Below are 13,154 nucleotides of genomic sequence, written 5' to 3'. Positions count from 1 at the left end.
GCGCCTGCGCCCGTCGTCCCCGCCCCTGCGTGCGGCTCCACGGCCGCGCGTGCGTACGCGCGCCTCCGTCAGTGCGCGGTGACGTCACTGCCGCCGTCGCTCGCTGCCCGCGCCTGCGCACGTCCGTCAGCAGTGCTTCCTTGGCTGCACGGTGGGAGGGGTTCCGCTGGTTCCCGTCTTACTCGGTCCCAGTCGTTGCGCCCACTTGCGCCCACGGCCCGGCTCCCTTGAGTGCCTCTGGGCGAGGAGGATCGGCCGTGCCTTCTCGGGGTTGCGGAGACCGCAGGCAGGTGTCCCACCTCCCCGCAGCGTTAGCAGGGAGTTCCTGCGCACACGGATCCCGGGCTCGACCCCGCGCCCCACCAGGTGGATTCGAGGAGGGTTCCCGGCAGTGCCCTAGGGAGACGGGGGCAGTGGGGCGGCTCAGCGGGAGGACCAGTCCAGCTGCAGCGGAGGGCAGGGCGGCTCTGGGCGTTTTCATCCATTGGACCTATCGGCCTGAAAAATAAAGTACCCAGTTTAGCAAAATGAGGAGGCGAGTAAAGACTTGAAAACTATAGCAAACAATAGGAAGTCCAGCGACCCAGGAGAGGAATGTTACTCTACAGAGAAAAAAGGGAATTTGGGAGGCGCTGCTTTGTAGGAAAGTTCATTGGAGGTGTTGGCTTTAACAGTAAAAGAGCCAGTTATTTTACCAGAAAAATGGGCCCCTTCAGTTATAGCAGAGAATTACAATTTGGGATAAGCACGCAATGGAAAAACTACAGGCAAGTGAGTAGAAACAACGGGGAGGAAAATTCGTTTGTACCTGAAAAAAAGGAAGTGAGTTATTTCGATAGTAGCCAGCTAGCCCTAAAAAAGTCTCGTAACTGGGGCTTAGTTTTCGGTTTGGGGAAGTTCAGATGTCTTGAAACCCACCTGGATGCAAACATCGTCCTTGTTTCAAGATCCTGTGCCCTAAATAGCAATCCCAACGTTGCCTAATTGCGGCCCTTGGCGCCTTTACGTCCCTTCAAGGCCAAAAGCCCTTACAGGTGGGTGCTGCTTTCTTAGGAAGAGGTTTGAGAGGGGGAGCTGGGAAGCAAATCATCTATACAGTTGGCCCTTGAATGATGTGGGGGTTCAGGGCGCCCCCCAACACACAGTCGAAATCCACGTATAAGTTTACAATCACCTCTGTGCATCTGCAGTCCCAAATCTGTGGATTCAAGCAGCAGTACCGTAGTATTTACTGAAAAAGGAAACCGCCTCTACGTGGACCTGCACACTTCAAACCCGTGCTGCCCAAAGGTCAACTGTACGTTGTAACAAATTTGAGCCTGCGAAAACTTCTCATCATCCTAATCAGAGCTCAAGGTTTGTGGGAAGTAGGAGGGATTTTCTGCAAAACCTGGGGCATTCCTGTCCAGATGCACTGTCATCTTTCCCAGGTGAAGGCCAGAAGATCCTGGGCGGCAGCCTCAGCTGGAGTCCTAAAGTGCGCACTGCACAGATCAGTTATGGGGACGTTTTTGCTTTCAGTAGGAAGGGTTGCTTGTAGAATGTGGGTGTTAAGAACGGGGTGTCAGGGGGTAGCAGTGCTGACTGTTGCTTGGAGATCCTGGAAAAACCTCCATCTGAGGCCACTAGGCTTTCTCACAGGTTGAATAGGAGTATTGCAGGGACTGGTGCCAGGGGTAATGAGGCCCTGGGCCTTGTAATCCTCCTATGGGCTTTATATCTTGAAGGGCTTCTTTACTTTTAGGGGATTAGTTCCGGGGAGAGGTTATGAGGGACCTACTTGAATCTTGATGGGAGAATCACTGTGGATTTTGCCCCTGAGGAGCATGGTAGCCGGTTCAGTAGGAACAGATGGTCAGTGAGCGCCAGGGCCGTCGGAGACAGAGCAGAGCAGAGATGGCAGAGGGTCACTTAGTTCAGCTGGCTGGCCATTCTGATTGTTACCGTCAAATTCTAGAATTACTTCCCTCTTTGGTATGAAAAATTCCAGCACGCTATTTTCTAAGACATCTTGAATGGGGCAGAGAAGCTAAGGAGGAAAGGGTGGATATCTCTCAAAGGGCCTATACCAGAGGGAACAGGTTCTGGGACAGGGCCCTGTTAGGGTTCACGGAGACCCTACTATTTGGACCGTATTTGTTCTCCGAGGCAGGGGCTGCTTTTTTGCAGGGAGCTGAGCACTGAAAGTGTGGTCCTTGGTGTCAGTAAGAGAGAGACTCATTCCCCGTCCGGAGAGGGGTCTCTCTGAGCTGCTGAGGGAGGGATGGGACGAGCCCTGTGAGAGAGGGTTTGGACAGCGCTGGGAAGGCTGGGGAGAGGCTGAGGCCCCTGAAGCTCTCAGGCCTGTGACGGTCTGTTCTGCAGTGTTCTGGCTTCTTCGGCAATAGTAGCAGAAACCAGGAGAGTTTTGTTTCTGTTTGGGGGCTTCCATTTGCTGCTGTTGGGAGTTGAGGGTTTCAGAGGTCTTTTGGCTGAATTCTCTAGGGTACAGGTGAGTTGCCCGGCTAAACTAACTAAATCTGGAATATTCCCATTCCGTCCTGGCCCTTTTAACCAGAAGGGACAGATCCCCATTCTGTCTGTCAGTGAACAGAGAGAGCTGAAGTCTACCTGAGTGGGTTCAGCCTCCCAAGGAAACCTGGAGTTCTCTTTCAAGACAACCTGAAGTTGGCTCTGACAGCCGTGGTCAGGCGTGTCAGTCTTCCCCTGCAATCCCGACAGTGTGCGTCCCTGTCAGCAGGCTTAGGAAAGACGTTTGAAATTGTTCGGTAAAGATCTCCGGCACGTCCTCGGGCCTCCTGTCAACAGTCAGGGGCTGTTTTTCCAAATCCCTTCCAGGATTTCCCCATCTGGCAAGTCATGCAATGTTGGGCCCAACCTTCACCGACAGTGATGAGGACTGATACAAATCTGAGAAGCCAGGTTGGTAAGATGGAATAATGTTAAATTCTTCAGCAAACCTGTGGGTGTCCTGAGTTACCTTTGGGAAGTCTTGGACTGTGGCTTGCAACTCAACTTAATTTAACTTAGGGAACGTAAAAACTAAGAATTTAGCGTTTGGACCCCCAGATGGGCGGGTCTTACTAAGCTCAGGGGAGGGGGAAGCGAAGAGAGGTTTGGAGAAAAGGGGGAGGTCAGCAAGGGGGTTAGAAGGAGCGCGTGGGGGGCACAGAGGGGGCGAGCGTGGGCAGAGGGGCAGGGAAGGTGGTGCTCGGGCCACAGGAGGAGGGGAGGGGGGCTCAGAAGCCACTTCGTCCTTTGTTTATTGGCGTCAGTTTAGGAGCGGTATTTCGCAAAGAGGCCACTTTAGACGCCTCAGGTACCGAAAAATAAGCATCGCGGGTGGGGAGGGTAGCAGCACGGCGGCAGAGCGCGTGCTGAGCGTGCGGGAGGCCCTGGGCCCCACCCCCAGCAGTTCCATCAGAGAGAAAAGTGAGCACCCCCTTCAGTCTGTGTAGGCTCAGGGCCGCAGCTTTCTGATTCGGTTCTGAAAGAAACAAGCTTGGGGAGGCCCAGAGTTCCCTGTGGTGGCCACTGGTGTTCTGAATTATTTTCGGTTAAGGGACCAGTTTTTCAGCATGAAACCAGCTGGTGCCCCTGGGGCCACCCTTAGAGCATGTGGGCAACTGGGACCCCACTTCTCAGAGGTTTTCTCGAGAAAAAAAAAAAATCCTAGAAACCCAGTTCCAAAGGAGTTTTTACCCAAATTCCAGCGCACTTCCACCAGGGAGATCAGACACGCACTCAGCACAGGGATGAGGCCTCTGCACACGCAGCAAAAAGGAAACCATGCCCCCAAAGCTGGAGCGCTCAGCCAGAGCGAGGGCTCGAACCCAGGGCAGGCCTGCCAGATGAGCGGGAAGGGCTCGGGGAGCAGAGGCGGGGGCTCCTTCAGACCCCACTTCCGGACACCACGTGGCGTCAGCCTGAATGAGATAGCCACTTATTCTGCCAGCAGAAAGTTTATTTGGGAGTAACAGGAACTGGAACTCAGGACGTGCAAAGCATAGGCAGGTCCAGGGAGCAAAGAACAGGAACGTTATGGAGAAACGGGGGACGTCTGGCCTGCGGGAAAGTCCGCTGGAGGCGGCGGGGCACAGGTGCTGCTGCCGTGGAGGGAGTGAGGGAGCGGTTGTGTGGGCTCCCCCTTTGGGGCGTCCTGAGGATAGCAGGCTCCGGGACGCCCCCTGATGCTCCCCAGTGGGTGAGCCCACTGCTTCCTGCAGTCCTGTCCATGACATTCCTGGGTGTTACGGGAGCTCCTCGGTGCCTGCGCCTCCCGCTCAGCTCCTTGGCTTGTCTGAACCTGCTCCAGAAAGGCCTTCCTTCCCTCCTGCCCCTTCCTTTCTCAGGGCCGTCCCTGAGGTCTCTGTAGGTCTTACCCCACTCACAGCTCTGCTGGCAGTTCCAACAAGACCCTCAGGCACCCCTCCCTGCACAACCCCTTGTCAGGGACATGGTGGCATCTGGAGGACACAGTGCAGGAGGATGAGTCACGGGCTCTCAAAGCTGGGGGCGCAGGAGCCCATCCCTGGAGCCCTGGCTCAAGGGGCAGGTTCTGGGCCGGCCCCCAGGGTGCCTGACTCACTAGGTTGTCTCAGGCTCCCCTGAGAGCCTGGGCAGAGCTGGACGGGACTACGGGGCAAGGGGCAGCCCAGAGCAGCTTCAGCTCAGTGTGTGGGCTCTCGTCCCCAAAGGGCCCCCAGCAGGCTGCAGCCCTGGATGGAGGCAGACCTGTGAACACCCTGCACTGTTCCCACCACGTGTGCTGGTCAGAAACTGCACTTGCCAGGCCAGGGATCAATCACTGTACCTGGGGTTTACTGGGAGCCCCCCACACTGTGGAAAACCAAGTTTGGCAGTCTCTCAAAACTCAGTTATTTTATTAGCAGTTGTCTGGGTGAGAGGTGGTGTGGGGTGTGGTTACGAGGGAGGCAGGAGGGAGGTCTTTGTGGTGATGGCACCAACTGACCTTGCTGCGTCTTGAATGCAGAGTGGGCACAGGGAGCCACACCTGCGACAAATGGCTCAGCTCTACCAATGTCTCCTGCCTCGCGGCATCCTCCAACCACATAGGTTGCAAACATTATGGGAACTCGGGGAAGGGTGCCCTGGACCTCGCTGTGCTGTTTGAGACTCTATGTAAAGATACAATAAAAAGTTTACTGACTTGAAAATAAAGTTTTTCCAAAAGCAAGCTGTTTCAATAGCTTACCCAACTATCTCTACCTGTGTAGAAAAGAGCTTGCCCGGGTGTCCCACTGGGACTGGGGCGGTACCCAGCACCACGGCCTCTGCCCAAGGGACCCTCCTCTGCCCAGGCCCTCTGCTCGCCTGTGGAGCAGCCGGGAGGGCACTAAGGCACGGGGCTCAATTCTGAGTCTGAGAAGCCCAGCAGGGCCTGGGTGGGGCAGTGTCGTCCCCTGGGCTTTGGGCAGGGCCCTGACCCCACCGTCACGCCCAGGATGGGATGTGTGGACGCAGCCACCGTCCGCTCCAGGCTACTGGAGGGACCGTTGCATCTGAACCCACCCCTGGATAACACCCTTCCCTGGGGAAGCCATGGCTCCACGTGGGCCGTGCGCTGAGGTGGAGCGGGGAGCGGGCAGGCAGCCTCTGCCAAGCAGCGACATGTTTTGTGACACTCATCACATCAGGAGGAAGAGGTAGGTGCCACTGTGTTGCTCTCCAGAGCAGCAAAGCCAGGGAGGGGCGAGGGTCCAGGGTCAGCTGGTGTCTCCCGGCCTCAGCCGGGCTGCAGCGCTGCAGCAAGGGCGCCCCGGCCCCGAATGTGGAGGCTGTTTCCCCTTCCCAACCCCCAACACGGGGGGGGGGCATGAGCACCAAAATCTGTCAGAGCGACAGGCATGCTGGGCAAAGGGTGGCACTGCCCTCCTGGTTCAACTCCTGTTAATCAGCCCCAACAGGAGGCCACCAGTATTGGTCCCACTGGTTCCTGGGGGAGCACCAACCCAGCAGCCTAAACCGGCTGCAGAAGAGAGACCAAGGGGCTGAGGCCTTGGATAGCAGAAATCGAGAGAACTGTCTCCAGTGCGCAGGCCCAGCTCCTGGGGAGCAAACTCCCATGGTGCAGCTGGCCCTTCACTGGGATGATCGGACGCCTGCTGCTGCCGGCCTCAGCTGGGCGGGGACAGGGCTGGGCCACGACCCCCAAGTTCAGCTGCCAGGGAGGGAGGGACAGCCCCTTCAAACACGGCACCCTGGAGGGAAAGACGTCATCCCCCTCCTCTGTCTGCAGAAGAGCTCGGGGTGGCTAGTGCTCCTCACCACGGGGTCTGGGTGTGGGGCCGAGGAGCCACCACCATTCTGTCCAGGCACTCCTCCCCCAGAGCTCACCCTAGCCTCCTTTGAGCCCCACTGTCCGAGGTCCTGAGTCCCTCAGACCCCATGGCCAGGAGGGAAGCTGGAGAGCCCGTGCTGGCCCACAGCAGGGCAGAGTCGCTTGTGTCCAGGGGACCCAGTGATGGGAGAGTCCCCAGTGTCGTGGAGGAGACCAGCACGCTTCCCTCTGTGCTCCACGTTCCGCAGGCCGGAAACGCCTGGCAGCCTGCTTTCCCACCCAGAGCCCTGGCTGGGGATGCGTCCTCACCCGTGGGGACCCGGGGCTGGCAGGGCCAGGAGCGAGTCAGGGCTGCAGTGCCCTGGCCTGGTTCTCGTCCAGGATGAACGGGGACCTGAACTCCCGGCCTTGCAGATACACCTCCAGACCCTGGAAACAAGCAAGTCATGACATCCAAGTGTCCACCTCTTTTGGCCCCGGGGTGGGGGGTGGGGTTCCAATTCAGTCTGGAGCCAGTGAGGGACAGGGCCAGAGAGGCTCCCAGGAACAGGAGTTGGATGCCTCCCCGAGACCTCAGGCCAGCATAAGCCCTCCCACAAGCTCCGGCCAGGACTTACCAGAGAAGGGAAGACGCGGCGCTGCCCGCCCAGTGGGGCTCCCACGGAAGCCCAGCTGGCCGCCCCAGCCGCAGACCGGCCTGCTTGTTCTCCCAACCCTCCCAGGCCTCTGGACACCTCACCACGCCCCACATCCTGGAAAGTCCTCCGCAAGCTGAGGGACTACTTACCCCACCGGTCAACCAGCGCAGAGCTATGTCTTCCCCCCGGCACCCTCCTCGCCCTGGCCCTCCTCTGATCACGCAAGCCCCACCCCAGAAGACCCAGACAGGCCGGGTGGCTCTCACCTCTCCAGAGTACGACACCAAGGGCGAGATCTCACAGACGGCTGCAGGTTCTCCGCTGCTGGGCAGGCTGCGGGAGCCCGCCTGTCAGCATCTGTGCTGGGATGCGCACCCCGGCACCACCCGCCCCAGCACCACCCACCACAGGAGCCGGCCCAGCCCCTGCCTGGCCCAGCAGGCTGTCCACCACACACTCTGCCCTGTCTCGGCAATCTCCTTTTTCTCTGGACACCAGAGCCCTGGGCACTGCCTCACCTGAGAAATAGGCCCTGCTTTGGGCTGGAAAACACCCCTCCACCCCCCGCAGGCATCCCAGAGCCTGTGCAGCCAGGTTAGGTGGTGGCCGTGGACAACTGGGGAGGTGGACACCTAAGGGCCTTTTCTTTCCCAGCCCTGAAAGGAGATCTGCCCACTGCTTTCTGTTTGTCGGGGCTGGGTCTCGGCTTCAAAAAACTTCTGAATAAGCAGGGGAGGGTGCGGTCCCCACTTACCCCAGGGCCCTGAGCAGACTTCAGAGGGCTGGGCCAAAAGGCCGCAGGGGCAGGCACCACGGCCAGGCTGGGCACACGGCCCCGGCACTTGGTGCGGTGCTGGGCAGAAGCCCCCACCCCAGCTTAGACAGCGGCAGAGCCAGCAGGGCACCGGGGCTGTAACACCCTGACTCCCTTGTCCCGCTCACCTTGGCTGCTCTGGGAGCTGGGCTCCATGTGGACCCAGGAAACGGGCTCCCGCCTGCAGGGCCCACCGGTAGTGCTGAGCAAGCAGGGCTCGCCGGGCCGTGGAGGGGTTGTCCCTGTCGGCCGAATCTGCATTCTTCAGTGGGGAGAACTCCTCCTCCCGCAGCACTTGAAAGGCCACAAAGTTCCTGGTGGGGAAAATAGCTGAGGACTCAATGTCCTGGCCCACAGGCCCTGGTCCTGGGCAACTGAGGGCCAGACCAGGTTACAGTGACGAAGTGGGGGGCTGTTTTGTGGGCAGCAGGCCAGGGAGGGCCCCACAGGCACTGCATGAGTCTTTGTTCCTGAGCCCCCCAGAGCTACCTGAAGTCCTCCCTTCGCTCCCCTTCCCACCAGCCAGAACCCGGGACCCCACAGGGAGGACCAAATATCCTGGGAGCCCCCAGCAACCCCACCTGGAAACAGCTTTGAGCCCCAGGCCAGGAGCAGATGGTGGGTTCAGCAGGGGACACAGGTGTCTCCCAAAATGCACAACCTAAAGGGCTCTGGCTGCCCCAGATGGTCCCTATGCTCACACCCCCAATGCCTTTCCTCTGGCCTTCTCTCCCTGAGACCCACCTGCACCCCCCAGCCCCCTACTGTGAAGCCCTCAGCCTCCACTTCCCTGCCAGGCTGGGTCTCAGAAGCCACCACTGGGACAAGAAGGGAAAAAGGAAAAAGCAAAGGACTTCGCTAACCTGGCAAACGGCAGCACATCAAACACGAACTTCTCCATCTTTATTCCATTTGGCTTGAGCGGCTTTACTGGATTCCCCTCCTCGTCCACGTAGGGGACCTTTTTCACAGCCACGTGTGGCTTCAGCAAGGGCTCGAACTCCCTGGGGACAAGAGGACAAGGGAGGAAAGACGCAGTTCAGACAGGACACTCTGGAGCCCCCTGGAGCTGGGGCAGGTGGGCAAGTGGACACACCCAGCACAGAGCAGTGGGGGCCAAGCCACGTCGCTGGGAGGGTAAGACAGTCTCCTGCAACCTCACATGAGAGCCAGGCACCATCCGCCACATCCCTGCCCAAGTGCAGAGGCAACCGCAAAGCCATGGGGTGGGCAACAGCCACTCCACCGGAGGAGGGCCAGGCCAACTCTGGTGCCTCCTGCTTGCTGAAACTCAAGCCCCTTTCTCCACCTCAATCCACAGCCCCACCCAGATCAGGTCTGCCCCAATCCCTGTGGCCTGGCTGGCCAGCACCCACAGCTCCCTGCCGCGCACACCTGGTGACCCTCTGGAGGAAGTCTCGGGTGAAGAAGTGGTTGCAGATATTGCCTGCGTTGTAGAGCAGGCCCCCACCCGGCGCACGAAGCCGCGCGGTCTCAGGGCTGATCTCGCTGTACTCCACCACCTGGGGGACGCCGTCCACCTGGCACACCACGCCCACCGGCTCCTCGGGGTACGCTTTTTCCACCACCTGCGGCCCATGGGATGGGCTGGGATGGCTGACTGGGGCGGCGCAAGGTGGGCTGGGAGGAGGGCGGGGGCAAGGGGCGGGGCTGAAGTGAGACGCATGGGGAAGGGGGCGGAGCAAGGCGGGGAGGCGTGCAGACTCACCTTGGCGCCACAGTCTGCGCCGCGCAGGACACAGAAGCCGATGAAGACCGGGTCGGCCAGCCGCACCAGGATGTTATCCACACAGTACACGTGCACAAACTCCACTCCTCGCCGCTCCATGTCCTCTAAAATCTGGTGGTCCGCCAGCGCGCAGTACAGGCCCCCGTTGCCATCTGCGGAGGGAGAAAGGGATGGGCCTTGCGAGGCTTCCAGCCAGGCCTCAGCCAGCTAGTTGAGGGCATGCGAGAGGCAGGGGAGGCCCCTCGGGGCTGGACCTTGTGCCTGAGGTAGCTCTCTGTCACTATCGAAGTGGCCCTGTGGTTGTTCCATGTGACAGACTGGCATCAAGGCCCAGAGAGGGGAAGCCACTCGCTCAGGACCACACATCCTCGGGGCAGCATATTCTGGCCTCCATCCGGGGTCTCCTGACCCCTAGCTAGCTTCACATTCCAGGCGTACCCTCCCTGCCTCAGGGATGGGGCGTACCTGGGGCCATGGCAACCTTGTCTTTCCGCTCCAAGATGGCCCTGCCATCGAAGGTCACAGCAGGCAGCATGCGCTGCTCAAACATGACCACGTTGTTGGGGTCCAGGTGGAAGAAGTCATGCTCCTTGAAGAACTCGGCCGTGGGCCCAAGCGTGAACTCACTGGTCATGATGTACCTGCAAGCAGAGGCAAGGGTCAGGGTTAGTCTGCCTTTCGGGGGGTCTGGCCCCCCGATTAGATGGGGCTGGCATCAGGGCCCAGTCTTAGGGCAGCGGTCAGGCCTCTGTCTGGGTGGGCACTGGGCTGTCAGGGGTTGGGGTTCAAGTCATCGTGGGGGCAGGACTGGGGCTACGTGGGGCAGGTCACTCTGGGGCCAAGGTAAGGCAGAGAGGGCACACCAGGGCACTGTGCAGCGGGTCCCACAGCGTTCGCCAGCCAGCTGCTCCACCCTCCGAATCCGTTCTGCCTGCAGCTGATACAGGGTCTTCTGGCTGGGCAGCCCCACCTGATACATGCCCTTGGGGTAGGTCACGCCCAGGCGAGTGCCCTGCCCACCAGCCAGCAGCAGCACGGCCACCTTGTTCAGGGCGATCTGGTGGAAACCTGGGGGCATGGGGTACCATGAGGGGGTGCCTGGAACCCACCACACAACCGCCCCTTCATTTCAGAGCAAATCAAGCTTGTGCCTGGGACTATGAGATGTCTGACAGACACAGAAGACAAATTTCCAGGTAACATTCTGATCTGGGCCACAGCCTCATCCACACCTAACCTTGCCCTGACCCTGCTGAGGTTCTGACAACGTCCTCCTGGGTTCATTGCCAACCTGGGTCCTTCAGAAGAAACACTGGGTCAGCCTGGCCAGAAGGGTACAGCTGGGGCCCTGGGAAGTCTCCCCTCCAGGAATAACTGCCTCACATCCAGGCCAAGAAGCTAGAGTGCACCTGTGCCGGGCGCGAAAAGGAGCGTGTGCAAGTGTCCGAGAGGTCCCCTGCTGTCAATATGTGGGCTGGGCAGCTGGCCACCCAGATGTGCTCATGCACAAAGCATTCTCCCCAGGGAATGCGGCCAGGGGGCGGCTGCCAGCTTGGCAGCGCTCAAGGCTCATATCATACCCCAGTTGCGAGCTGGTACGTATGAAAAGGGTTGGCACTTTCACGAAGGCAAGCTAAACTTTACCAAGTACAACTTCTCCTCTCGCCCCGCTCTGCGGGCGAGGCCCCCTTCAGGCCAAGAGCGCCCGCCGCCTGGATCCCCGCCCCGCCCCACCCAGCCTACCTTCCTCTTCCCAGAGCCGCCGCGACTGGGGGTCGCCCCCGCTCGCGGTGCCCATGCGCTCGGGAGGCAGAGGCCGTAGGCGTGCGGCCAGCTCGGGTGGAGGGCCAGAGGGGTGCGCGCGGGCGGCAGCCGCGCGCCGGCAGTGCTCGCCCAGCGCCTCGGGCTCCAGCGGTTCCAACTGGGCCAGCAGCGCGGCGCGCGGCCCGGGAGCCAGTTCGGCGCAGAAGCGCAGGAGGTGCTCTTGGCCGGCGCGCTGCAGCCGGGCGCGAATGTCCCGCTCTGAAGCCATGTCGCCGCCGCCGCTGCCGCCGCCGGCCTCGCTGGCACTCGTGACCGGAGCGCTCCGACCAGTGTCACGGGACTCAGAGGGCGGTGCCGAGCCCAGCGTGGGCGGGCCCAGGGCGCCCCGCCTTAACCCCGCCCCTGCCCGCCCCGGCCCGCCCCGGCCAGGTCAAGGATCCCCCACCCACCCGCCTCTCTTCCGCCCCGACTTCGCCCCGGCCCCGCCCCCTGAGTCCCCTCCTCTCTTCCTCCCCCGGAGGCCACTCCGGGCCCCGCCCCTGCCCGCTCAGGCGCTGGAGGGCTGACTGCAGTTCTAATGACCCCAACCCCGGCTCCCAGCCCTGAAGGGCAGGGCACCCGAGGGGGTTAGGGTCTGTCCCTGCCCGTGGCCACGTTTGCATTTACCAAGACTCCTAGCACCAGGGACAACAGTCCAGGGGCTCAGTGAAGAGGCCAGTAGGCTCAGGGCTGGGCTGAGCTGGGAAGGAGAGAGCCACACCGTCAGCAGGGCGGGAAGTCTGGATATCACCAAAGCCCCCAGAAGGCCACACTGCATCCCGAGGGGCTGCCTACTTCACACGCCTCCTCCTTCCCGTTGCCCTGTGACCAGAACCCAACCATGCAGGGGCTGCTCCTCCCTTGCCTTGTAATTGTAGCTATTGGGTTTTAAATACCTTGCTGTTTATAAGCTTCCTTGTGAAAAATATGAGAGTAGCTTCAGCCACATGGAGACAAAACTTCCTTTTAGAAACTAACTTTATTAAGTCTAGAAGTAATACATGAACTTGTTTTAAAACAAGTTCAGGTGGTGCTCTAAGAGCCAGAATGAGAAGTGAGATGTCCCCCAGCCTGTTCCAGCTAACCCCTGTTAAGACAATTGTGTCTCCTTGCCAGCAGCTTCTGCCCATAGATCCCCACCCCCTGCACAAACCGGTCCTGGGTGAGGAGGCAGAGCTTTACAGCAGGCTAGAGGCCTGCTATAGTTCTCATGGACCCTGAAAGAAGTAGGCCTGCCTCAGGGCCTTTGCATTTGCTGTCTCCCCTACCTGGATGGCTCGTCCACACAAAGTCACGTGACTTCCTGCCCCACTTTGCCAGATGTCTCCTCACAGGTCTTACTGTGGGGAGACCCTCTCATCCTTTTCTGCTCCTTCCTGCTTTTCTCCATTCTCTGCTTCCTGACTTCCCCTTGAGAAGTAAACTCCACGAGAGCTGGACGTTTTTCGGCTCACTGCTCCACCCCATCACTTTAGAGCAATGCCTAGCACACAGTAGGCACTCAGAAAATGTTTGTTAATGTAATGAATGTGTTGGGTCCCACACATAGCACAGTGACTGGGCCATCCAAGTGTTTGAGAGCACGTGCTGAATGAGTGGACGTTCTGCTCCAATAGTCTGGCAGTTATAGGTGGTCTGGCGCATGTTGGAGGTGGGGGTGTGGGTGGGAGGCAGAGAACCAGGGAGCAGAGAGGGCTCCATATGCCAGGCCAGAGTCCATGGGAATTCTTATTGCCCCTGCACCTGTGCCCACAACATGAACTTGGGGTCCATCTTGGGGTAACCCCTAAATCCCAACTCAAGGTGGGGGTGGAGCTGAGATCAGAAGGGTCTGGACAATTGAGGCTG

The 13,154-nt window shown here is 59.8% G+C and overlaps 1 protein-coding gene across 3 annotated transcripts; it reads right to left on the bottom strand.

Moving 5' to 3' along the window:
- Positions 1-159: 159 nt before the first annotated feature.
- On the bottom strand, positions 160-11,609 carry UAP1L1 (UDP-N-acetylglucosamine pyrophosphorylase 1 like 1). 3 transcript variants are annotated; one of them, XM_032478978.1, is made up of 9 exons: positions 11,247-11,607; positions 10,367-10,571; positions 9,969-10,144; positions 9,483-9,655; positions 9,149-9,342; positions 8,617-8,757; positions 7,882-8,067; positions 7,206-7,272; positions 3,947-6,730 (listed from the first exon to the last, which is right to left on the bottom strand). In XM_032478978.1, the coding sequence occupies exons 1-9, from the start codon at positions 11,533-11,535 to the stop codon at positions 6,647-6,649; spliced, it is 1,515 nt and encodes a 504-aa protein (XP_032334869.1). In that variant the 5' UTR covers positions 11,536-11,607; the 3' UTR covers positions 3,947-6,646. The 3 variants fall into 3 exon arrangements, with proteins under 3 accessions (XP_032334868.1, XP_032334869.1, XP_032334867.1); XM_032478977.1 differs by lacking the exons at positions 3,947-6,730; positions 7,206-7,272 and adding an exon at positions 160-498 and having other exon boundaries at positions 11,247-11,609; XM_032478976.1 differs by having other exon boundaries at positions 3,947-7,272; positions 11,247-11,608.
- Positions 11,610-13,154: the final 1,545 nt, after the last annotated feature.

This window comes from Camelus ferus, chromosome 4, assembly GCF_009834535.1.
Source record: "Camelus ferus isolate YT-003-E chromosome 4, BCGSAC_Cfer_1.0, whole genome shotgun sequence".
Lineage (NCBI taxonomy): Eukaryota > Metazoa > Chordata > Mammalia > Artiodactyla > Camelidae > Camelus > Camelus ferus.
This window is presented reverse-complemented; position numbering and strand designations above follow the sequence as displayed.